This window comes from Fistularia commersonii, chromosome 35, assembly GCF_037954325.1.
Source record: "Fistularia commersonii isolate RoL2024-O1a breed Wild chromosome 35, RoL_Fcom_v1.0, whole genome shotgun sequence".
NCBI lineage: Eukaryota > Metazoa > Chordata > Actinopteri > Syngnathiformes > Fistulariidae > Fistularia > Fistularia commersonii.
In genome coordinates this window covers 5,687,814-5,715,626 of record NC_141318.1, presented here as the reverse complement: position 1 = coordinate 5,715,626, position 27,813 = coordinate 5,687,814, and the positions used below count along the sequence as shown (strand labels likewise).

General features: G+C 39.5%; 1 protein-coding gene across 1 annotated transcript; it reads right to left on the bottom strand.

The window, feature by feature from the left end:
- Positions 1–503: 503 nt before the first annotated feature.
- chrna6 (cholinergic receptor, nicotinic, alpha 6) lies at positions 504–22,759 on the bottom strand. The gene is made up of 8 exons (XM_086142589.1): positions 22,343–22,759; positions 11,222–11,361; positions 10,063–10,107; positions 7,701–7,810; positions 6,031–6,238; positions 4,407–5,021; positions 2,273–2,542; positions 504–862 (listed from the first exon to the last, which is right to left on the bottom strand). The coding sequence occupies exons 1-8, from the start codon at positions 22,398–22,400 to the stop codon at positions 737–739; spliced, it is 1,572 nt and encodes a 523-aa protein (XP_085998715.1). The 5' UTR covers positions 22,401–22,759; the 3' UTR covers positions 504–736.
- Positions 22,760–27,813: the final 5,054 nt, after the last annotated feature.

Sequence of the window (27,813 nt, the reverse complement as noted above, 5' to 3'; positions counted from 1 at the left end):
CTGCAGGCACAGCTTAGAGCTCCTAATATGTAATGATCTGTCTTTATCACGTTCCTTTGTTTGTGCCTCCTCTCAGCCAAAGCACTGTAATATAGGAGGACTCCAAAATCTACACCTCAGATGCTTATTTCAATATCAACTTTGATTTCAATCATGCAAGACTGGACATAACTGGACCAGTTTATCTATTTGGGTGAATGGAGCGATCGATCGAGTTAAAAGTTCTTTTCTGTTATTTTTCTATGTTTAGATTTTTTGTTCAATTTTTTCAATTTCATGGCAAATACTTCAAATAAATGGCCCGGCAGACATAAAACAAAATATAAACATTACATTTCTATCAACAATAAAATGAAAATACACTTATTTACTAGATAAAGTGAACCGAGGAAGCAGAATGAAGAAACACTGTTTGCAGATGATGTACTGACACTTACTTTCCACAAATATTATTCAAAATCAGGGAACACTATCATAATCTTGCAGGTTTCCCACGGCAAGAATTTTTGGATCAAATTTGCAGCCTTAAAAGGCGTCAAGTTAAGGCATTGCAAAACTTTACATGTTCAGCAGTTCAAACCACTAAAATGCTTTCTACAGCTCCCTGCAAAAACGGCAGAGGAAAAACTGGCACAGCAAAGAATGTCGGAGGACTTGAAATCCAGCCTTCAAATGAGACTTAGTCACTTGAAAATCATCAAAACAGGGGTCGTCGTGAACCCCGATCAGTCGGCAGTTATGAGACAAAGCCAAAAAGAGGCTGGAGGAAAAGGCCCACGGTTCCCATGACACACACGGTCACAAATACCCATAGAAAGATCCTGTCAATCACCATGGCAACATACTTCCAGTCGTCCTCCACCTGTGAGCGAGGCAAGAAGCAAAACACAAATCAAACACGGGAATGAGACAGTTTTGATAAAAAGGATGTGAAAAAGGCCGAAAACTATTCCAAAATCCAGAAGAAAAAAAAAAGGATAGTGCAGCGAAACAGAGGAGCTGGTACGAATCGGGGGTGGGGGGGTCAGGAGGGACGGAAAAACGGTGAGAAATACAATGAGAAAAGAGGGAAGCGAGCTAAACATTTCTTGAGGGCCAAAATGAAAAATTAATACATAATTTGCATAATAAAATTACCATGATAATCACATTCAGAACACATTTTCCGAAGAAAGTGAAGATATTTTGACAAAGCTGATTGAGCCATAGGTTTAGCATAACAAAGGCTTCTTCACCCCTTCGGGAGATTTTACCCCCTGCACTGACAGAGAGGGAAAGGAGAGCTACTCAGATCTAATATTATTTGGTTAGGAGTAACAACAATGTTAATTTCTGGAATAGTTTACGAATCACAGCACAGCTCTCAAAGGTGTGTTTTGCATAAATGCATTATGCATGGCTCATGTTTGCAGTGTTTGCTTTCTATATGAGGTCCATTCGAAGTTTCCAGCAGTGGAGTATTAGATCCCCTGGCTGGAAGTTGTGTCAGTTATTGCATTCCTGAAATGAAATGATAAGGCTCCAAAAAAAAAAAAAAAAAAGGATTCACAGTGAAGAGACTGCATAATTTTGAATATTCAAATATTCAAATTAAAGATTGCCAAAAGTACCAATCATGATTTCATTACCAGACTACATATTGCTTTATATTCTTCACATAATTATAATTTTTTTTTGACCACATAAAGATATATGAAGGTTGACATCAGCCAGAGCCAAAAAATGAAAAAAAGAGCGCAGAATTTCAAGCGACCGGAGGAATTACATTGTTAATGGATGGTTCTTTTACTTAACCTTTTGCTTGTAACAGCAAAAGAAAGAACTGGCCTACGCATTAAAAGCATTAAAAGAAGACAGCCATTGTTAAAGCCATTTACACTGAAATTATGTTTTTGATTGGTATTAAAAAACTGTGTGTGTGTGTGTGTGTGTGTGTGTGTGTGTGTGTGTGTGTGTGTGTGTGTGTGTGTGTGTGTGTGTGTGTGTGTGTGTGTGTGTGTGTGTGTGTTGATGTCTCTACTTCTTTTCAGATGAAAATATGTCATACTGTGACTTATTTGCTATGGAGTATTGAGTATTGAGCGTTCCTGACAATTTTCTTAGAATGACAACACAAATTGTAGGTGGTGAAAATATTTAATGCACATCAATGACTCATTCGACGCTACTTAAACGTGATCGCTATCGGGTTTGTCTTATCTGTAATTTCGACCACAAAATTTCCCGTTGACTTAATAATTACTCCTGATGGTTTTTCTCTTAGTCCACTCACCTCTTTTGCCTTGTTGCGGCTTCTCATGTTCTCAGCGATGTACTTGACGCTCTCGATGGCCTGCTTGATCTCAGGTGAGACCACAGAAAAGGCCACCACCGTATTGATGCTCTGCTGGCTCAGCTGACGCGTCATCTTCCCCGTGTCATCTTCTGGAGTTTCCTTCCCGTGTTGGCATGGACATGGGCATGTTTTTCCAGCGCTGCCCTCAATGGAAGATAGTTTACTATCCCCAAACTCCAGACAGTTGAGGGAACCTCCTCCAACCTGCTGGAAATCAAAACCACAGACTAGATTAAGTTTCTAATCTGGCTTTAAATCTCATAATGTCATGTCTTAAGTTTGTTTATGTACTGTGGGGTCTTGGGAGCACAGCGCGAGGTGCTCCCTCTCGATAATGACCACAAAGTAATTACTGAATATGGACTTGGCTTAAATGCTTAGTCGAAGTCATCAGAAGGAAAAGCCCATGTTTGATTTATCTTTTGATTTTGGAGGAACAATTATTGCAATTGGTTTTTGTGCTCAGGGGGAAAAATGAAGACGGGAGTGTTTTCTGTATGTCTCGAAAAGGAGGCAGATATTTGAAGCACATTTTTTAAAGAGCAATAACATTCAAGGTGCAGATACAGTATTTTAAGAATATGAATCTATTTGTCACCAAAAGTCATTGTAAACAAGTGTGTTGTGAATTTTTCCAGGTGACGTCGTCAGGATACAGAATTGACTTAAAATCGTTTTTTCTTCAGAATAACTTTAAGGCCCTGCTCTTTCAAATTAAGGGTTTTATTTCCAAGGAGGAAACACGTGATTCAGACATATTTCTAATGGCCTTTCTTTGCTTCAAGTTGTTTTATTTAATTACTATTCTGGCGGCGCACTTCTTCTCGGGTCACATCGGTTATGGAAATGCATACTAACCTTTCCATTTGTACCATGTTCAGTGCCGTGCGTAGTGAGCACAACAGATACCTTGGGCCTTTTGCCTTCCTACATGATGAGCTGAGAAAAGGCTCTTTGCTGGCCGTGCCGTTGTCATCCTATTGAGGAAGGCGGCACGTTTGCCACATGAGTTTGCAGTCCAAAATCTTTCCAACTCAGACCATCATTCTTACTGATCTTTCAAACCGTTTGAGTACGAGCCAAAAGTGACCGGAACACTGAAGCACATGGGGCAAGACCTTGCTGTTATCTTGCATGGAGTTGTCCATCATTTGTGTGTGAGTGTTTGTATGTCTGTGTCATAATTATTCTTTTGTTTTTTTTTTTTTTGGAAACACCTTAAGTCCTGCTGAGTAAGGGAGGATGCTGTATATTAACAAATTCCATTTACCATCCACAAGACAAAAGAAGTCATCCGGTGGGTTCAAGAGAATTCAGGACTATGTTGCTTTATACAGTTACAATAATCTTGTCAGCAAAAGCAGTGAATGGCAAATGTCAGCAGATGGATCGGGCTATTAAGTTTATGAGTAGCCATATAGTTTATGAACTAGGCAAGATATACAAAAGGTGGCTGATTATGTAGCCTTCACTGTTGCCAAGAAATTTCAGGTTTGATGACTGATCTCTCTGCTGCTGCACCACTCTGTCCCGTATCCAGCCTCCTGTGAGGGAGGAGCAAATATTTCATCGTGCGAGGCACTTTGACAGTGAATGAAGGACGTGGAGAATTTTGAACTGTCCCGCGGAAGTATGAGCTTCATGAAAATATAACTTTATGAGTTTTATCAGTTTGAAGGTGACACAACCCACAGGGACTTTTATACACTGCTCGAAAAAATAAAGGGAACACTTGAAATGAAATATTCTTATGAAATACTTTGCTCTTTACACAGTTGAATGTGCTGACAACAAAATCACACCAAAATGATCAATGGAAATCAATTGTATCAACCCATGGAGGTCTGGATTAGGAATCACACTCAAAATTAAAGTGTAAAAACAAACTCAGGGCTGATCCAACTTTGATGTAATGTCCTTTAAACAAGTCAAAATGAATCTGTGTTGCTTCCTGAGTGGACACTATGATTTCACAGAAGTGTGATTGACTTGGAGTTACATTGTGTTGTTCAAGTGTTCCCTTTATTTTTTTGAGCAGTATAGTTATACTCATCTGGTTTGGGAGCCTTACCTGCATCAAGCTATTCTTCCTCTTCTTCAGTCCTTTCCCTCCTCCTCCGCCTCCTCCTCCCCCTCCAGCTCCTCCTGCCTCCCCACTGCTGTCCAAACCCCCAGCCCTGCCGTCTTCATCAATCGGTCTCCGCATCAGCATAATCCTCGGCAGCACTTTGAGGAACACAGATCGCACCCAGCCCGGCATGGTGTGGGTCATAGGCGTGCGATAGTGTACGTTCAGCACGAACACGGTGATAACAATGCTGAGTGTGACAAAGATCATGGTGAAGAGCAGGTACTCTCCTATCAGCGGGATGACCAGAGACGTGGAGGGGATGGTCTCTGTGATAACAAGCAGGAACACAGTGAGGGAGAGCAGGACGGAGATACAGAGCGTGACCTTCTCTCCGCAGTCGGACGGGAGGTAGAAAACCAGCACCGTTAGGAAAGAGATGAGGAGGCAGGGGATGATGAGGTTGATGGTGTAGAAGAGCGGCAAGCGGCGAATGTAGAAGGAGTACGTGATGTCTGGGTAGATCTCTTCACAGCAGTTGTATTTAATATCATGTTTGTAGCCTGGAGCGTCAATGATTTCCCACTCGCCGCTCTCCCAGAAGTCTTTCAGGTTCACCTAGGCGACGGATATTCATGTCAACTTCAAGTCATTGAAGAACTCCACAGTAGAACAGGGTCTAAGAACAATATCTTGATACCTGTTAATCAATATGATACACATGAGGCTTGGATACTTCATTTAAGAAACCGCAATTCAATTTAATACCTAAATTTAATTCCCATAGGGCATGTTTTAGCTGTATATAGATAATCCTATAGCTGGATATCCCTTCCAAAGGAACTATGCTTTGTGTTCTAATATACATCCGTTTCATTTGGTTTAGTACCTCATATTCTGTTTTAGATTAATATTTAAATGAGTACTCACAGTGATTATGTATTCCAGGGTAACAAAAGAGGCATTAAAAGCAGGGTAGAGGAGGCTGATATCCTGATTTTCAGACGTGGAATAATGAGTCTTTGAAAACCCTGGGTGCTACAATTCCCATTATGCAATGCAATCACAGATGTCAGGAGATTCGCCCTGCTTCGGAAATGACCACTTATTTCAAAATGTATTCCCACAGTTAGTAAAATAGCATTCATTTTAATTAAATATTTGAAGTCTTTCTTAAGGGGTCCCCATCAGCTGTCACTGTACGGTAATTCAGCGAACAGTGAAAACCTAGTCTCTGCAAGACACCGACATTGGCCTATTTCTTATCTGCAAAGTAAATACCCTCTAAAATACCAAAACATAGATGTCAAAGTATGAAATTAATTACTTCTTGGAAAATTACCAATTTCCCTGCTTAACAATTTTTACTATCATCAACTATGTTGCGCATTTAAAAGCCATCTTTTATCCACATATACGGGTGATTGTTTTTTTGAATGAGTAAGGGATAACTTGTGTAGAACATTCTCTGGAGAGCAGCATCTAACATATTTATCCACAAATATAACAGCATTTCTGTTTCTATTTCTAAAATGTATGGAATACCAATATATACTTAATTCTAAGTGTAAAAAAAATCTATTCACGATTTCTTGTTACCTCTGACGTCACAACAACAAACACTGACCTTTGACCCTATAAGTACCAGGTCAATCTTGGCTTTATCATAAGTCCAAGAGCCGAACTTCATCGAGCAATTCTGATAGTCAAAGGGGAAGTAGGTGATGTCCATTGGGCAGGAAGATTTAAAAATGGCAGGAGGAACCCAGGTAATGGTACCATCAAACTTCAACAGAGCCTTGGTCTTATCCTCCACCAGAAAGTCACCCACAGCGCTGTGCATGAGGTGCACGTTCCCGAAATGGAGTGGTATCCCAGTGGAAAGACAGTATGAGGAGACACGATACGGGCATGTGTAGGTTACAAGATGGGTCAGAAGAAGTCAATGGAGAAATAAAAGAGAGGGAAAAAGAGAAGGGAAAGATTAGAGGTGAGTTTAAAGGGGAAAGAAAAAGGCCATTAGAATTCAATACCATAAGGTTTGGTACATCTCATCGTAAAGTAAAATATTAACTGTGGATAATATTTAAAGTCACTCTAAATAGAAAAAAAAAGCTACTAATTTCAGAAATGGAAATTGAAAATGTAAATTTTTTTCTGAACAAGAGATGATCTGACTGTATCATATTAGCAGATGTATTATCATATTAGCTGGTCGTATTAAAGTTATTCTGAAGAAAGAAATTTGGGCGTTAACATGAGGTTTGGTCCATTTTCACCTCCAGATACTAAAAACCTCAGTCAGTGGCTCTGCAATTGAAACTGTGCTACAACAAGTAGCTCACAGATGTTGATTTTTGATGTTCTTTTTTTGTGTGTGTTCAATTTTGCCTGTTATTGTTGCAATAAATTCCCTAATTTGGTTTAAAGTACAGTGAGCCCAAATGAAAATCATAATTGTTTATGGATATGAATGTTCTTATTTTGATAGCCATGCTTCTCTAGCATTAAAAGGCCGTAACCCCATGAGATCCTTTTAGGATAATGTCTGTTTGCGATGTGCTGGTCGGAGCTGATATAGCCCCGTCTGCTAAATGATCACATGCATTTACATAAAAAAACCTTGCGCTGGACTCTGTGACATCACATCATCCTCTTGCTTACAGAATAAATAAAGAATGAGAATAAAGAATAAGAAAACGCAAATTAGCTGCATAAACCTTATATCTGGACGACAGAGATAAAAGATTATGAAAGCAAAATGTTCCCAAAGGTAGGATCGGTATCTCTTGCAGGATCACAGTTTGAAGTAAAAATAACCAAAATAACACAGGTCCGTGTTTCCAAATATCACATGGAGGTCAGAGTAATTTAAGTACTCTAAGAGTATTTAAGGTGCTATTACCTTCTTAGTTTGGCAGGGTCTATTGTTTTTTGTTTTTTTTGATTGCATTGTTTTTGTGGTATAACAGTCTAAGTTAAAGGTAATGCCAATACTCCCAGGCTTCACTGCTCCCATAGTCTTAGTTCCCCAGCTCAATATCCAAGGGGTCAGGGGTCAGAAGGAGCCGTAGCAGGAGGTATGGCTGATAACTGGACCCACAGAAGGTCGAGCTTTGAAAATAAGGGACTTTTTTTTTTTTACAGCTGTTCATTCATTTCCCCATTACCCAGTTTCACTGTCTCTCTCCAATCCAAAAATAAATATGTAGCTTTTTGGGGGGGGACATTCTGTTACACATTTTGATTGCAATGGCCTAATCATGATAATGATAATGATAATGGTGACGATCTCACTTGTTGTAGAGGACAATGTCAGGCCTCCAGATCTTGTTTGAGGGAACTCTAATGAACTCAATTCCATCAAACTCAGCCGGCCTCCATCGCAGCTTGTAATCATTCCAGATCTGAAAAAAAAATTGAAAAATTAACACTGAACAATTTATGCACGAGTCATCTATTTCTTGTTTTCCACTGTATGCTAGTCTGTAAGACTCACTAAAGCGGGAATATTTCAGGGAAATATTTATACCGGGGGCAAACCCGTCTTTGATGTCTTAAATAAAGATATTTTTGCAAAATAAAAATCAAATAATTACAGGCAGATAGTTTAACTGAGCAACTGGGTTCTTTTCTCGTATTCACCGCTGAATATCATTGCTGTATTTTTTTTGATGGAACTCAAAGTGATGGAAATGGTGTGCAGAAACTAAGTAAATACAAGCTACAATAGTCAACAGACATCGATTATACGGTACATAGTGAGTGAAAGAAAGGGAGGATGAGTGCATTCACTCGCTATTCCATCAACATACCTGCAGGTAACGTTTCATGAGCCGTGGATCCATTAGTCTTGGCTATTTGCATGTCATTCAAGATGAATTCATTCATTAGCAAGGCGGATTAATATCCAGTTATGACCCGGGAGCTGTTTAATTAACCACTGCACGCAAGGCTGGCTTTTCCATTTATCTGCATTACGATTGGTTGGCGGTGAAATTCATGGAAGGGTGAGCTGTTATTGTTTTCAAAATACTAGTGATTCCACATTTGCTCTCCATTCCATTTATACAAACAGATGACAATGAAACAGGACATTTAGAAATACGCTGTCGTTTTTAATATGTGCTTTTGTTTCAGCATTATTTAACAGAAAGGCAGGATGGGAAGTCAACAGCTTATTCAATTTAAAAGAGTACATGGACCAAACGGCTAATTCAGGTAGAATTTTATACAGTTACTTTTAATAGAACATATGAAATATAGTTGGCATTTTATTCAGAGATTTTATTTTATTTTATTTCAATATTATCTTAATTTATGTGTGTATTTACTTTATCTATTGTCAAAGTAAAAAGTGAAATGTCAGTATTTACTTTTTGAGGTCTGGATACAAAAAAGTGTGAGAAAACAAATAAAACATTAAAAAATCTTAAAGTAAACATTTCAGTACCTAGCCAAATGAAGAAAATTTAGACAATTGACAGGGGTCTATTTTATTTTTCCTGTGTTCCTTTTTAATTTGTTTTAACCACAACCTCAGTAATCAGTACAGTGTCTGTGCATAGATGTGATCCTCTCCATAGTTCCCAATTTAGTAAAGTTGGGAATCTCAATATATTTGTAGAGCTTTGGAGATGCTCCATTCCTAAATGTACAGCAGCATCAACCAGACAAAGCATAAGGAGCAGAGATTGAAAGGCGATTCAGAAAGAAAATGAATCCCAAAGACATGATGCAGGGAGGAAAAAAAAACTGCTTCTGGTGTTTCAAAAACAAATTTGAATTTACATAGGTCAATGGGAAAGCCTTTTGGGGAGGGGGCTTCAGAGGACATCCCCTACAGAGTTGTTGCACAACAGATGTAATAAATTAATCAAGAGGGGGGCTTCCACCATCAGCTATAAACCCACTGGCAGCCGTCCAGAGTGTTTATCAGGGACTGCGGTGTTGATATAGCCTCTCATTAGCGTAGCCTCGGTCTGAATAAACAGCTCAGCCGTTACAAGCAGCCTTTACAGACATTTCAATGCATTCTAAGTGGAGAGCTCAAAGATCACTGCATCATTTTATCTCCCATTGAATCATATCAGTGTCCCACAGCTGTTTGGCCTTGTACTGCAATTAGACACCCATTCAAATCACATCTGTTATGTTTACACATATGCACCAAGGACTAAAAGAAGCGCAGTCATAACGTTAAGGATGGAGTCAAAATGTGTTATTTAGGAGATGAGTCGCCTGCGCCAGGTCGGGAGTTCAGGGTCAGCGGCCATGGATCTGCTGACAGGCAGAGCGTGACGAAACATAATGCTGGCATTGATCAGCAGCTGATAGCATTCAGGGGTCCATCTAAAATCAGCCTGTTTTCTTCTTCACTTGGTCTCCTCACTTTTTCCTCAGGGCTGTGCTAACCATTTTGGTGATGTATAATGTTCACAGTGACACACACGGTCATGCACACACTCACACTGGGAGGGAGAGAAATAAATTGCAGCATAGCGTATTATGTCTGCTTAATATGCATAGGTTTGTGCCCGCTCTGTCACTTGTCCCTATTTCCAACAAGTGTTACGGTCAATGAAATATGTAATGGAAGTTTTGTGTGCGTGTGTGTGTTTTTGTGTGCATGTGTCAATGCATGGGGTTTGAAACTTACATGTCTGAGCCATAAATTTGTTTCCATGATCTGATTCACTTCATCCTGATGGGAAGAGAGGGGAAAAAAATACAAGTTGTTAGTCAGCGCGCGCGTGCGTGTGTGTGTGTGTGTGTGTGTGAGGGAGGGGAGCAGAAAGAGAGAGATTGTGAAGTAAACCATTTTAAGCAACTGTAAGCCAAGTGTTTAATAACAAGGACGGAAATGAGTTCATGTTAGAAAAAATAATGTTTTAAATATCAATTCAATTCATTTTTAATAGAAATCAGTCCATTCTTCTCTCATTGGATATTTGCAGCCCTTTCTTTCTTAGACAGCCATTGGAATATTGACCTTCCACACAGTCCTCACCACAATAAAAGTGGAAGTGTGTGGACAGACAACACTTGGAGTCACTCAGTCAGAGCATGGACGTGCACTTGTGCACACACACCTTTGTAGAAATCTCACCTTGCCAAGCTAGCAGATATCACTGCATATCGGTAAGGTCTGAAAAAGGTCCCTGCAGGCAATTTTCTCTTAATCTGAGGATTTCCGCCCCTCCAAGCTGAAAACCATATTTTTCGCTGTAGGATCGCCCTGATCCCTTTAAACTTAATATTGGAACTGCAAGACGACGACACTCATGCGACATTTCTGAATCCATGAAATTGAAAAGACTAAAGAAAAAAAGAAATCTGCGTTAATTTTACCCCTTTCCTTTGTTCCACAGCTTATCTTTCCTGTTTTCAATGCCGACAGATGTTATCAAGATAGGTCACTAAACATATGCATGCCGTTTTGTGGAAGCCTTAAGTAAAGTAAAATGAGGATACCAAACCACGCTCTGAGAATAATGCGGACAGCGGCATAAGATACATTCTCCAGTAGCTGTGTGTGTGAGTGTGTGTAATAATAATCATTTATACTTCATTAATCCCTCGTGGGCTAATTCGTTCTCTGCAATTAACCCATCACGGATGAACCATGAGCAGTCGGCTGCTGTCCACCAGCGCCAGGAGAGCAGTTAGGGGTTCTGTGACATGCTCAACGACACTTGGACACACTGGGAGGAGCCAGGAATCAAACCAGGAAGGTTCGGTTGCAAATTGCTCTACCTCCTGTGCCACACCACCCTCCGCTGTGTGTGTTTGTGTATGTGTGTGTGTGTGTTGCTTACAACTTTGACCAGCTGGGAGATGGACACCTCGAACTCCACTGTGACAGGGTCGGAGACGTTCTCCACCGGTCTAATGAACTGGTTGTATCTCCTGAACAGCTTCCTGAACAGCCGGTCCTCTGCCTTGGATGAGAGACATTCTGATGATAACATAAAAAAAAAAGACAAGCAGAGATAAGAAAAGTGATGGATTGTTTTAGTTGTTTTGCTCAGAGCTTTGGCAGATTATTCAATTGAAAGGGGTGAAAAAAATTCTTTCTTGCCAAGACAAGTTTACTTGGCAAGACTTTGGCTTTTGAAGTGCAGCTGCATTACTCCAAATCAATTTTAACCAGATTAGAAAAAAAAACATTCAACTAACAGAAAAATCCAATTAACTTTGAAATCAACGTTTGATGATAGTTGAAGAATCATCTGATAAAAGTATCTTGAGATCGAAGCTTCCTAGATCATGGGATATGAAACCATACGTTTAAAAAAACATATCTGACTTGACTGAGATTGTTTTTTTAAATATGCTGGTCTGGTTTAATTTGGGTCACAGAACAATGTTCAATGAGGAGGCATCGGCCTTATCTGTTCTGAATGTTTTACATTCAGATTCTGATACGGCGCCCATGCAGCCTGAAGATAAAGGGAGGAGAGAAGACAATCATGATATTCATGATGTGTATGCTCTAAGTTGACCTTTGACCTTCTCCCAAATGGCATGACAGCGCCAAGTCTCAAAGCTGCAATCTATTTCTATGTGGTTCAGTTACCCATAAGACCTTTTTTATTACATCCCGTTTCAAACTACACCGGCTGGTTCATTGGGGCAGGACCTGCGTCTACTTTACCCATCTTCCGGTGACTCATTCTTCACCAGCACAAATTGTTGAACATAATGCCTGAAGCTAAACCTTAACCTTGTTTGTTTATTATTAGCCTTTCTGCCAAATTGCAATTTCTCTAAAACCCCGGGAACACGGTTGGGGTATGTTCAGAAGCCTTTGACTCTGATTGTTCCCCCGCTGTACACAGCATGTTATCACACAGATAAGCATAAAGTTAACATCTACTGCATTTCAATGAAAGTTCTGAGCTTGGAAGGGCACTCATATGAAGCTTGATTATATTTACAAAGCAAATTAATGCTAACAGTTTTGGAATGTATAGATGTAAATTTTTCATGGAAAAGAGACACTTTTCAAACCCTTTGTGAATGCTTCCCACCCATTATATATAGTGTGCTCCAGTGACGTGCAGTCAGTAGAGGCAAGACCTCACCTGTCATCATGGGAAGAAAAAAATGTAAAATGAAAAAATTTGATTAAATGGTCATATTTATTCAGTACTATAAAGATATATATATATTTTTTTTTTTTTTCAAAATTGCTGAAAAAAAATCACAATTATCGTTCAAATATGAGGAAGAAACTTGCATTGACACAGCAACCAGCTGAGCCCACTATGAATTGCACAATGATTGTGCTAACTGTGCTGATATGCTATGCACTGAGACCCTATCGATGTCTCTGTGTATGTCACTATTAAAATTTTCCCTTTTAATATATGAACTAGATTTCCCTAGTTTAGCTGATGTGTATAATGTTTTTCATCAACAACTGTAACATGTTTCTTGTGCTGGTCGATCATAAAACAACTGAGAAGAGACATTAAGTGAGGCACGCAGTAACGGTGCCTCGTGGTAGGGGGCACTGGTGATCCCAGGAATCCTTTTTACTACTCGGCTACAGAATAATAGAATTAGCAATAGCAAATTACAGTAAATAAGGGAGGGATGGTGAGGGATGAATGTAAATCTCCTGGGCAGCTTCTCAACTTTTTGGCCCAGAAGGATCTCATTCAAACTGTTCCTGAGGTGACAAAGTTGCTCCGGCCGGTGGTCACTGTTCCAGCTGCGACAGCATCGGTGGAGCGCTCATTCTCAGCAATGAAAAGACTCAAAACTTTGGAACAGGACCGATCAAGGACGACTGTCTTCACTGGCAGTGATTTCCATTGAGACAGAGAGACTTTTAAAAACTGAAGAAAGATAAGAAAGACTTCTAGAAGCGAGTTATCGATGCTTTTCTTCAGAAGGAGCGGTGCATGAACTTCATTTATAAGTAAAGGTAAGAGATAATAACGTTCTTTTTTATATGGGCTTTATTTATATGCTACACTTTGTACATGTAGAGAATGCTGATATGATATTTTAAACAAAACACATTAAATGATGTCAACAAACTGATGAATAAGCTAATCTGTAGGGTTCATATGTTTGTAAATCTGACTGTGAAGACATCAGTGCCCGAAGCCCAGGATCTTCTTTCTGAAGGGTGAAACCGGTAACTGTCCTGTGACTCATGAAGGTTCCTTGTTCCATTTAGTTCACCAAAGACTTAAATCTCAAAATCAAGATCAATCACAGAGTAATGTCTGCATTCTTCTCTCATGACGGAAATGTAATGTTTTTAGTGCAAGTCTAATTTCTTGAGGTCTTGGTTTTGTATTTGACACGATGGAACTCTATATTTGGATGTCACTGACTGACTAAGTGATCATACATTTGTTTGCTAAATTTATAAACATTTCTTTTCTTTTCGACAGATCTTTGTGCTATTTTTGGAGAGAGCATTTTCATCTTTGAAATTAACTCTTTTTTTTTTTTTGTTTGCTTTTGCTTTTATTTTGTTTTTTCATCATATTTTTTTAAAGAATTCGCTGTCACTCAGGTGCTCCAGATTTGTGGATTTATTTTCAAGCGCTTGTCAGATGCAGCTTAAAACAACACGGTGAGAGTAAAGAAGAGCAAGGAAGCAGAAGGCAGATAGCTGTTTTTTTTTTGTTGTTCTGTGAGATTGAAGGGAGCAGCGTGGTATGTCTGTGCAGGTCACCGACACATGTATCCCAAAAAACTGTATTAAACTAATTTTGAAGGGCTTACTTTATTCTCTTAAAGCACAATTGTGCGATTTTACTGAGCAAGAACAGGCCCAGCTGACACAAAACCAAGATACGAGGGTAATTAATCCGCTTTCCACATTCATTCACAAGAGATAAATATACTGCTCAAAAAAATAAAGGGAACACTTAAACAACACAATGTAACTCCAAGTCAATCACACTTCTGTGAAATCATAGTGTCCACTCAGGAAGCAACACAGATTCATTTTGACTTGTTTTAAGCACATTACATCAAAGTTGGATCAGCCTGGAGTTTGTTTTTACACTTTAATTTTGAGTGTGATGCCTAATCCAGACCTCCATGGGTTGATACAATTGATTTCCATTGATCATTTTTGTGTGATTTTGTTGTCAGCACATTCAACTGTGTAAAGAACAAAGTATTTCATAAGAATATTTCATTCATTTAGATCTAGGATGTGTTTTTTAAGTGTTCCCTTTATTTTTTTGAGCAGTGTATATAGAGAGAGAGAGAGAGAGAATGGGCTTGAATGAATGGCCAGACATATTTTATTGAGTGTGAATCTTTGATCGCCAAAATCAGTTTATCACTCAGTCTACATATTTATTTGTTGAAGGACCATTTGAAGTTTTCTCAAGGTTTTTCTGAGGTAACAAGATCCCAAGAGACCCTTTCAGGTATTTACATGCTACTTGGCAATCAGGTTGTGACTAATGTGGAGACATGAAAATCTAAATCATGGACTTCATTTGTTTTCTTTCTTTCTTTTCTTTCACCGTTTCTCTCATTTTATTCAAAACCAATTTGTTCTTATTTTACAATTACCACAAGTTAGCCGCAAAAATGTTGTACTTGGGATCATTACTTAACATTTCATTATTTAAAACGACTAAAAGCAGACATCCACCCTCTCAATATTTCCCAGGCAGTGTAGTGTGGTTAGTTGTGTAACGCCATGACACTTTAATGAGTGAACAAATCAGAGAGACGAGTGGAAACTTCCACGTTAGGTTTGTTGCCTTAAAGCCAAGTGATTCAGACGTGAAATCGCTACCAGTCACCCACAAGTTCGAAACCCCCCGATTGCTCTCAAACTTGCCACGCAGAAACCCCACTCACTCCTCATCACTCTATTAATATCCAGATCAATATTCCTTTCTCATCTGCAGGCCAACTAGAGAGGATGCGGTAGGAGAGGAGGCGAAGACCGCGAGGAAGGAAAAAAAAAAAACAGGAAATAGTGTCAGAAATGAAGAACTAGAGACACCTTAAAACATTGCCGGCAGGTATCGCCTTGAGGTTTGCGTGTTGCTTTCGTCCACCCTTTCTTTAAATAGCTTTGTGCTTGTTCTCATTTGATTTAAGGGCTGTTATGAGAAAAAAAAAAAAAAAAAAAAACGACACTGCGTTGGCCCCATTACATTTGAGATTTCCCCTCGAAGGCGAGAGATTGTCCTCATGCGGAGAACAATGACATTCGAAAGGCGGTGTTGAACTCCTGGTGACAGTCCTGTGGTGAGAATGACAGGAGAAATAAAAGGGACCCAATGATACGGCAGAGAAAAGAGGAAGCGGAGGCAGACTGGAGGTAAAGCCTTCTTAAGATGTCACTTGGCAGATTATGCCAGACTTCATAGCCTTCTGTTTGGTTGCCGCCTGGCCGTGTTGATGTGACGCTCAATTTACTTTAAAGGTGCCGAGGTACTTTAAATTTGATCCATGTTTAGCAGAAATGGAAATTTTCCAATGTTTGGTGTTGACAGCAAAACAGTATGGAAGGAGATAATGGAGAAGGGAAGGAAGGAAGGAAGGAAGGAAGGAAGGAAGGAAGGAAGGGAGGGAGGGAGGGAGGGAGGGAGGGAGGAAGGAAGGAAGGAAGGAAGGAAGGAAGGAAGGAAGGAAGGAAGGAAGGAAGGAAGGAAGGAAGGAAGGAAGGAAGGAAGGAAGGAAGGAAGGAAGGAAGGAAGGAAGGAAGGAAGGAAGGAAGGAAGGAAGGAAGGAAGGAAGGAAGGAAGGAAGGAAGGAAGGAAGGAAGGAAGGAAGGAAGGCTTGTCATGGTGTTTCAACTATGATTACAAAGCTGCACTGTGTTACATGTCCACTGATTAAATAGGCCCTTCGATCAGAGACTATCCTGTAGTCACGTGCACGCGCAGATGGACTCATTGACATGGTCAGACACATTTCACACTAAAAATCATAAAAGAAGCAATTATGAAAGAAAAACCAGCGGCGGGTTTCCGCTACTTTTGTCGGAACGCGTCGCCTCCCCATCCTTGTTTCTCATTATGAATCTATCAGTCCAAAGCTCCAGCTCTCATCCGCAAAAAAATTTACATGATAGAATGGGGGGTTGAATTACAATATTATCAAAATGTATTTCATAATTTTAAAAAAAGAGTGCATGATCCGTCCGCCAGCAAACCGCTAAAACCTCCTAAATAAATAAGCATGCGGTTGAAAAAGTGCTGCTCAGACAGGGAACTGTCTAGACTCAGCTGAACAACTAGCTTTTTTTTTTGTATCTCAAGCCTCAGATGTCCTCAATTAAGAATTCAGCCACCTTTAAAAAAGCAAACTTTTTTTTTTTAATCATGGGCTAACATTGTTTTTATTAAGCTACATTTTTCCCCTTTTTTTTCAGCAACTCAACTATCAGGTCTTTAACCCCGACGACTGGTTAGAAGCCAGCCGGCTGTCACGGAAATCATAACAAGCAGACATCCCAGCAGACATCGTGAGGACAGACGGGGGGTTTCGGAGGGGCAACGAGGTGACAATGGAGAAAAAAAAGCTGGGATTCTGGGAGATGACGACACCCGCGACTCTATGCATTAAAACGGTAAATGCAAACTTTTGGGCCGAGGGAGAGGCTTGTTATAAGATGAGAGGGAAAAATCAGCATGTGTGAGCAGCATTCGCGCAGACATGGCTTCAGGAAAATACTCGTCACCGCTATCGATAGGGCATGACAGTTGGGGCAGACATGAATAAATCAAGAGACCTGATAGTAATGACAGTTTTATTATCAACTATGTTGGAACCTAGAAACACTTCCAATGAGAGGAGCATTTCTTCAGCTTAGACGTTGAATTAGTAGTCATGGAGGCAAGGTGACATAAACGAGCAAATTCGGCGTTCTCAGTGAAACTTAGCTATGCACTGAAACTCCTTAGATGGGACAAATTATTGATTTTATCAACCCCTTTTTTTTTTTTTACTTTGCCATTCACAAAAATCTCCGTCGTTTCTACGTGAAGGTAAATCGAACAAAAAAAAAATACACGCAAGAAGACATCAGGTCAGAGTGATCATTCTGAGTCCTGCTTGTTTGTGAGAAAATAGAGCAGAGAACAGAACACTTGTCATTACCATAAAGGCAATAGCATGTCCTTTTAGGGTGCTAAATTGCACAAGATGAATAATTCAAATCCAGAATCTGTTAAAACTCACTTACATACGAAGTTACTTTAACTACTGATCCCATGAGACATTTAATGCTCCAACCAGACATTGAGGCTGGGGGTCAACTTGGCCATCATGCAAAAGAAAAATGGCTAGAGATGGTGTGAGCGAGAATAGTGGGGGAGGGTGCGTCCGAGTGTGTTTGGTGGGGCGGGAAAAGATGGGCAGACAGGCTGTGGAGTGGACTTTTGGTGAAGAAGAAGAGGCTCTCGAGACGCCCGAGAGGAAACCGAGAGTCTTGCAGCACTCATTGCCCTGCCGAGCATGCAAATGCTTTTAAATGGCAAACGCGAAAAATAGAGGCGGGATGAAAGAGAGCGTGTATTTTTAACATTTATACATTCATGTGTGAGACATAATGCCTTTGCGATGAGCTGGTTCTCCATTCATTTACTGCTAAATCTCAAGTATGAATGAAGTGAAGAAAATCAAGACAGTATTAAGTAAAGAAAACACGTTGCCTGTATATATGTGTGTGCGTGTGTGTGTGTGTGTGTGTTAAATTCATAACAGAAGCACAAATTCCAAGTCATCTTTGATTTATTTATTTATTTGGAGGTTGGTTTTTAAGTATTTGTGGTGCAATAATCCTGTCGGCTGCAGAACGTGTCTCTTTCTTGGCTCGTGAGAGGCAGGTGAGAGTTGTATTCAAGGCCGTTTTATATAAAGGATTATATTGCAATTCAAATTCAACTTTATATAAGGCAAAACATTCAAAACTTGCAGTTATCATTATAATAATAGGGCTGTAAATACCACTGTCTTTCCATGGAACATTCTTCTGTTTTGGTCTTATTTATTGATTCATACATTATTTTCAGTTTATTAATTAATTCAACTATTGGCATTGTGTCAGCAATTTCAAATATCAGTTTCAAGGGTAATTGTTATCTATTACAGGTAAAATTGTTTAAAATTGAGTGATGTTTTAGGAATGCATAAGAATTGCAATGTTCAAACCTGATTTTTTGAAAAAGAAATAATGCTCTCTATCACTAATAGATTCCAAATATGACTCAATATAAAATCTTTATGACATTCTCAGAAGAGAGCACAGTTCTCCGTGAGCTTACACCCTTTAAGGTCAAAAGCGAATGTATTTTTCTCATCTTCAGAATGAACTGATCAAATTGAAATTGGATACTTTTCCTCCTTAAAGCACACACACAAAAATGGGTTAATTCAAATATGTAAGAACTCTGTAGTCCAATATCTCCGCAGTGGCTTTTTCATTAGGTAGAAACGAAACCTCACAGCGACCGTATCCTTGAGACTAAAACTAAATGTGTGTCCTCTAGGTTAAATACGCTTTCTGGGGAAAGTTTTCAAGGAACCTTGCAGCAAATCAAAGAATGTTATCCAGTGGATATGAAATGATATTGAACAAAAAGTGTAGAATCTAATGTTCAGGTGAGCGATTCTGAAACAGGCGGATAATAACAAAGTTATGAGGCATTGCTGTTTTTCAACATATTTCCATATGATTCAATTGGCGTTCAGCCACGCCCCCAATGAACTGGGCTCTGCTCTATAAATATTTCTATGATATAAGCCCTGAACACACACACACGTGCACAGATCATGGTGCTGCACAGTTCGCTGGATCATCAGTCATGCATTCAAATGCATCATGAGAGCAGCCTCTCCTTGAATATAAGGGAACAACATAAGAAAAAAAACATACCTACAGGCTGAAGTAGCACATTTGTCGCAGCACTTTTTCAAAGCACCAGATGCAAAATATATATGTTATATGTATTCTTCGTACCTCTGTATATGAGCATATACAGCAAGTTGGTTTGTGTATTTGCAATTGTACGGTTGCATTAGTCTTCTATTTATCATAAAGTCCCACTCATGCTTTGCACGAAAATAATGTCATGTCAGTTGTAAGATTGTAATAGATGATTAGTTTATATTAGTTTCAATATAAAAAAGTAAAAAGTATACTCATGGTTAAGGCTTAGCAAACCAAGTTCACAAAGACAGTTTGATTTATAGGTTGCCATAACAGGCAGATAGATTATGTGGGATGTGGACTTAGAAGACCATAACTTTGGAATTTGGCATCTGTTCTCAGATCAGTTTGACTCTTTCAATTAGCTTCACATTCAAATCACAGAATATCAATTCATATATTTATATTGTCATGTGAACAATACGATATACAAGGAAATGAACCTCTGAAGATTATTAACACTGACCGGTTAGTTTCCACTTTGGGGATAGAAGTTCCAGGAATCTGTGTGCCGACATTTTACACACCTTTTCAAATTCAATCAATAGATGCAGCTTCCCAGAGGCACTTCTGTTGTTACCTGAAGACACAAGGAGCTCTTATTTTCCATCTGGCTGCTCCTGCGCACTGGGATAGTTGTTGAGCATTCACGGGCTGTTTAGATTCTGTGAACTCAGCTTTAAAAAGTGGACAAAATGCCATCTGTTTAGAGGATTCTTCAGGGAGATTGCGTTTTATACGATTTTAGATACTGTCTGCCATGTAAAAATAAGGGCTTTATCCTTGTTTTGTTTACTCATGTATTGATCTCCTGTGTATATCCTACGCAGAGGGTTGTAGGTGGGGTGGAGCTGATCCCAGCTGGCATGAGGTGAAAGGCGGGGTACAGCCCGGATCAGATGTAGAGATATAAAACCATTTGCTCCCTCATCCGCACTTACGGGCAATTTAGAGTTTTCAATTTACCTACTTTGTGTTAATGGCATTTTGAAAGAGTCTACAAAGGAACCTAAAGCCACTGCCATTTTATCCATCGAATAATGTGACCTCATGCCATAGGTTTTCACCAGGGAAGACTGAAAAATTAAGGAAAAAAATTGGAGATAAATTCATCATAAATATGATGTTTAACTTTTTTCTTAGCTATTTAGAATTGTAATAAACATGGTGATAGTGTTGATAAAATGGTTTGCCGGTGCAAATCTGTCGTAAAGAAAAAATGTTCAAGGGGTTGGTTTTGCCATGTGAATTGCATAAAAAAGAAACAGTGAATATTTTATATGTATAAACTATATTATTTATGTGCGCTGAAAATTGCAGGTCGTTGATTTTGTGAATTTTTTAAATGATCTTTTAGTGTCTGCTGAGATTTGGGGAGATGTTTTTTTTTTTTTTTCGTCTGTTTTCCAATCATTTGTAGCACATGAAATTCTCAAATTACTTGGGCTATTTTTGAAATTTAACTGCTATTTTTGAATTTTGACTGCCAAGAAAAGACTCAATTTGAATCCTATTTTCAATTTAACTGCCTGATGCCACTGACTGCGTCACCAGAGCAGTGGCATCAAAGCAAAGTAAACACAATCATCTTGGCATTTCAGTTCACAGCTTCTGACACGCCATTGTACATTTTCCTCTGTCGAACACACAAGCATGTGAGTGTGTAAGTGTGTGTGTGTGTGTATGCACAAATACTCCACTCCAATACGGTCAGCTGAGAGCAGGAGGTTGTAAAATGCTCTCACACCTCCCAGCCAGGAGGTTCATGCACGGAACAAAGAATGTGTGTGAGCCTGATAAAGCATAAAAGAGCCCATCTGCCACCTTGCATGATTCAGATAGCTGATATTTATGCCCTACCAGCAAAATATTTACGTTAACACTTTGAAATGCCGCAGCATAATTATAGACTCTGCATCTATTTCCACAGAGTGGCTCCAGGTCACATCCAGGATCTCTGCCTCAGCTGCGGTCAGTGATTAACTTGCTGAGTGCATTTCAGTAATCAAAAACCCTGACCTTCTTTATTTCTTTTCAATCTTTCTTTCCTTTCCTTTGGTCCTTCTCTCCTTCATTTCATCCTTCCTCCCTAAATGTTGGAAGGATACCTATATGATTTCCAATACTACTTAAATGAAATCTAAAATAAATACTTTTCAGTTTTTAGGATCCTCAATAAAAAATCACTAATTCATGCACTCGTTAACTTAAAATGCATTATATTCTTTCACGGAAATGGCAGCCATTGATATAACTTTAAATGCATGTCATACACTAGGTTATCACATTTTATTCAAAGGCAGACGTTGCCATGAGGGTTTTAATCAGTTGTCCACAGACCCTCATATCAGTGGGGGGGTGAAAGTGTGTGTGTGTGTGTGTGTGTGTGTGTGGAGGGGGGGTGCTGTCGATAAAACGACCTCCCAAAAAATCCACAAACCCTCAGCAGCTGTAAACACGGGAAAACAGATTCCATAAACAAATTCTAATCTGCTCTGGCCCCTTGAAATCACAACTCAACGTCTGAAAACAAAATTTGCATTCCTCCAAAAACAAAAAAAAAAGGGGGATCATTTGCCTTTGCTGGATTCTTTTGCATTTCATTTCGTTGGCCCGGTGAAGCTTCTGTCACGATCCTCGACTCGTCGAGAGAAAAGAAAATATTCACCACTTTTAACTTTGAATTCTTCACGTTAGTGTCTGTTTTCCATGTTTAGAAACATTGTAAAACGGAGGAGTGGGAGTTTAAGTGTTGGAGTAGTGTTGACTTTTGCGCGCAAAAAGAAAAGACGCACCACCTTGTTGCAGACTTCTGACAACAGAAATAATGAGGGGAAACTCGTTGAAAAAGCGCACGTACAGTGAACGCATCACAAGATCGACCCGCTGACTCGTAAATTCTCTCATGATTCTCTCTTTTCGAAACCAGAGGATCCAACCTTCATCTACCTGGAAGCCCCAAAGCCGCAAATCCTCGCCGCCACCTGGGACTAATCCCACTTACCTTGCGTCATTAAACCCACAAGAAGAAGCAGGAAAGTCCGCCTCGCCGTTGGCTGCATCTCTCCTCCGCTGTCGTCTGGGGATCCTTTGACTTTTTTTTTTCCCGAGTCCGTTTTGGTCGGATGAGGAAGAAAACACACAATTTAAATTAAAAAAAAAGGCTTTTCCACGGAGCCCACAGTCAGTCGCGCTGTGCCGGTGCGGTCCTTCCCCGCGATCTGATCCGAACTTGTCAGCGTTCGTCCCTCCCCCAAGAGCGCAAAGCTTCCCTCTGGCGCATCCTTACGGACTCCACGCACGGTTTGCACCGTGGGATCATAGGTGTGATCGGACTGTGGAGGGAGGGGGGAGGGGGGGTTCAATGATGTCAGGAAGTGGCGTGGAAGTGGAGCAACTTGCATGTTTGGTGGTTGGAAGTGAGAGGGAGTGGAGATTTTTTTCAATTTTTTTTTTCAAACTCCGTGGTTTTTTTTTTTTTTTAAACTCACACACGGGGAGTATGTTTTAATCTCACAGCCAGTGAATCCTGACTCATTCCTGATTAAATATTTGCCTTTTTGCAGTTTTATACGCGCGTCCGCTTTCAGCACCGTGGACAGCTCTGGTGCGTTTCAGACGGAGGTTACTGAAAGTGAACTCTCCTTCCAAAAAAAAAAAAAACGCACACACGGGATGAATATGAAACGAAATTGAAAGATTAACTAAAGCAATCTTTTTTTTTTCCTCTCTCTTTACTGGGACTCCGTCGTTTGGGTTTTAATTTTAGCGTCCGGTTTGACGTCATCAGACCCGTTAAGGGCGTCATGTGTTGCGCTTCACCGTCGAGCTGAACCGAACCGAAACCAAAAGATGACCGTGAACCAGAGATAAGAAGGATAAGTAGGAGGAAGAGAGGGTGTGCGTGTGCGTGTGCGTGTGCGTGCGTATTTTCACTCAAATACCCCTCAAACTCAACGACACAGAGGATCTGGCTCTTTCCATTCACAAGCACGCAGCAACGAAACATCATGTATTCCAGATGTTAAGACTTTAAAATAAGACTTCCCTTCATTTTTCTTCTTATTATTCTTTTGGATTTTTTTTTTTCATGTCACTAGAACCGGCAGATTTTTTCAAAAACTGTTTTGGAGGTGTTCAGTCTTAAAATGATCAGGGAGCTTTTTCAATCTAATTTAGATCTTTGGAGCTTTAGAAGAGGGACAGGCGGTGCATATTCATGCTGTGGAATTTAGGCTATAATAAGAATAAGAATAAGAATAAGAATAAGAACAACTTCATTTATCCCGAAGGAAATTGTTGTGCCAGAGTTTCAAGTAAAACATAACAATAATAGATAATAGTAGGAAGGAGGGAGAATAAGAAATACAACAAAATATGAAGTGTCAAAGTTAAGGCTATCAAGTGTTTTAAGGTCTTTTTTTGTAGATTAATTTGTCATAGAAATTAAACAAGCGCGAAATAATTAGCATGTGTGTGCCAATTTAGTTTTGTTGGATTTTGAATTATTTACCTTATACCATTATATCATTACCTTAATTGAAAAAGGTGTGGTTTGATTCCAGTTTGTTTTTTTTCTCTCCGTGTAGATTTCTTCTGGTTTCCTCCCAGAGTCCAGAAACATACAGCAGAGTAATTGGAGTCTCCAAATTGCCCAGATATTTCAATAAGTGATTGAGTAGTTGTATGTTTCTATATGTGGCCCTGTGATTGACTGGCGACTGAGAGCTGGAACAGGCTCCATGTGATGCTGACTGCAGGATAAGCAGTATAGGAAATGAGTGAATGAATGAATGATTGGTTTGTATCATATTTTCTTCTATTATTGATTATGCTATATTGTCTTTTTACTGCTGTTGTTTTTGCATGGACATCCCCCCCCCCCCCCCCCCCCCGTCCCCGAGGCCACTTAAGGTTTTTTGTTGATGCAATTCTGTTTCTCCTTAAAAAAAAATGCTAAAAATAAAACTGAAGCATTTGCTCTACTAGAAAATGTATTCTCATGGATCTTTAATTCAGATAATATGTTGGCTAATTGGAGGGTTTCTGGTAAAACCAATTAAAACTGCAACAAACTAGCCCCTGGGAAATTTGATTGAATACATCTCATTTTTCAACATTAAAGAAATACACTTGGAGAAACAATTATCAAATCAAGGTTGTTGATCTGTGTAAAATGTTTGCAGCATTCAAATGAAATAGTTTAATGCATAAAGTTTGCTTGGGGTCAGACTCTGCCAGATGTAGCTGTGAATATAAAGCATATTTGTTTGTGTAGTGTTCAGACAGACACACATACTTCGTATAAGACCCCGGACCTTTGTTTATATAAACAAAGATAACCCTCACAAATAAATATTTCCTTTCTAAGTTTTGTCAAAACAGTTCGTAAAACCCCCGATGACACAAGTGAAATAATCAAAACATCTCCCCCTCGCCCTTACACAGCATTTGGAAGGAGTTTGCCAAGTGACAAGACGCTTTACATGAAAAGGGCGGATAAGAAAAAATAGAATACGTAAATAAGGGATAATGTGTTTTTTCTGTTGCGGGTGTCATCATTTGATGAACGCTGACCTCACACTGTGACATCATGCCACGCTTGTCTTCGTCAGCCTTATTATTGGATCTGTTCAGAAGGAGAACTAGGTGAGAATCGATGTTTCTGCCAGGACTGTTTAGCGTGACGCACCACAGCCCTCAACGCCGCACTGCCTGGAGCATGTTTAATTCATGTTTTTTTGTAAAAGCCGGCCGCACTGACTCCGAAAGCCATTAGTGTCACCCTTTTTTTTTTTTCTCCTTGGCACAATCTCACCCCTTTTGGCTGCTCCTCTCCTCGCAACAATTTGACTTTTCGTCTATCTTTTCTTTTACTTATTGCTATCAGTCCTCTATATTCTTTATTTTTTCATGGCTTCTCTGTCATGCTACCCCTTCATCCTTGTCTTTTCTCATCCCGTGCATTGCTCCTCCCCAACCCATGTGCTCTCATTCATGTGACATACATTGGTGCCATCTCTCTGTCTCAAGTGAAGCACAACACATAACAATATCCGTCTGTGCCGCTCAAACTTTTAGACCATCGTGAATTATTCAGGCCCACATATCTGCACCACATCTCTGACCTGGAGAGAAGTGCTTTCATATTCAACTCAGAGTAATGAAATCTGGATGGCCTTTTTTTTTTTGTGGCATGGTAGTCTGACTCTGGCAGGTTTAATGGACTAAGGGTGGCCAGAGGCCTCTGGAAGCTTCCTGGAAGCAAGGAATGGATGCCGGGCTTTCTCTTGTGGGAAAGAGATAAATAGCGTTATAATCCATAGTGTAAGGAGTCAAAGTTGTCGAAGGGGAAGAAATGACGGTCAAAGTGGTTGGAGGTCGCTGAGACCGTTGGCACGCTTACATTCCCTGCAAGAGTGTGAGTGCAGTAAACATATGGAAATAGGATGTTTACATCTGCTTTGTCTGGTGTTAGTTGTCATGAAAACTTAGAGACCAGCCACTGAACAGGAGTTGCGGATTAATAGTGGTAGTTGGTCCTGAACAACAACATCTGTGAAGCTGCTAATGATGATTTAATTTCCAATAATTAATGTATTGGCCTGAACTGGGACCTCCAGTTTGCTCCTTTATCTCGAGCATGAAATCATTCCACTGCTCTTCAACAGCAGTAGAAAAATACAGTGGAAGTCATTGTTTGCTACTGATGAGTATGTTTTGAGCAGCGAGGAAGGCATTAGTAGTATTCATCATAGGGTTGATGAAAATTAGTAATTAGTGACATTTGCATAGTAACACTTCTATGCTATGGAAAAATCCAACCAGAAACCGTGCAAAGTGTGCAGGATGTTGTTTGGATGTGAGATATTCAATGTACATAAATTACAACTTTCTTTTTTCTTGTTTTTACCCTATCAGGTAGGTTATATAACAGTGATGGAATCATATGTCTGATTAATACAATACAGTTATATATATATATATATATATATATATATATACAAATGCTGGGATAGGCTCCAGCATCCCTGTGACCCTACATACAGAATAATATATTATATATATATATATATATATATATATATATATATATATATATATATATAATAAGTATGCTACTTATGAGTATATATATATATATATATATATATATATATATACACAGCACAGTTACCTGTATATACTGCACATACACATACTGCATATATATAAAACACTTTTTGAATCAGTTGTCACAAAGAACAAATAGAAAAAGGAAAAGCAACCGGGGTTTGGTTGTTGTTGTTGTTGTTGTTGGATGTTGATGTTGGTAAAATTAATGTTCAAAATTCACCCATTCATTAATTAAAGTTGATATGTGTGAAAGAAAAAGTAAATTGAATTGAAACAGGATCAAGACTGAAAGTGGCACAAAGTATCAAATCAGTATTTCCAAAGTTCATCTCAATTTGTGAAGTTGCAATTTCTCAAACTAATTCCCAAGAGATTCCCCCAATGGGGGGCGTCATTATGAAGAATGGAGAAAAGAAACCACTGCACAAACAGGGTATTTCTACTCTCATCTTTTGCAGTGCGGAGCATGTTTTAAGCACTCACAGAAAACTATCTTCAGGTGGCAACAATAATTTTTCCAGCCGTTGTCCACTCAGTGTCTAAAAGGAGTCAAGCAAGAATTTGAAAGCAAAACAGACTCTGCGTTAAGAAAGAGAGCTGGCCTCGATAAAAAAAACCCTCTATCAGCCTAATCAACCCAGCTGATCGTGTGAGGTCAAAATGAAAGACAGCTTCTTCTTTAATGCTGGATTATAGCTTTAACACACACACACACACACATAACATCTCTGCTCACACAGACAAATTCTACAGATGCAGAACACATTCACACACCCACATCTGTTCATTTGGCTGATTAAGGAAAGCACTAATTTGATTGACTCAACCCACGTACACCTATAGCTCCACGGGGCAGTGTTGTGTTTCTGTAGCATGAGGCTGCAGCAGACCTATATAGGGATGATTTACAGCCAGCTGCAGGTAACATATTTTAGCTCTGAGAGAACAAATATGCGCAGAAACATACAAACATATGCTCCTTTTTGCAAACCTAATCTCCTCAGGGATGTTAAATGTCATACGGTTTCGGCACACGTGATGCAAATCACATACCTTTTGTTTTCTATGATTGGAACAAATCAACCTGAGGATAACAATTTCAGCTCCAAATTGTGCATGAAAACTCTAACTCGTATTTCAATGTCATCGATTCCTATCCAATATGTGATTTTCTCTAGATTCACACAAATGTCTGCAGGTCGCTATGGGAAAGGATTGTAAATTAGGGATTATAAACCAGTGTCCAGTGTGATGTAAATGTGGGAGCTCAAAAGTAAGTACACGCTTGTGTGCATGTGATTTCAAGGGTAAGTGTTTCTGAGGTGTTGAGGGAAGGAGGACTTCTTAAACAACCTCAAT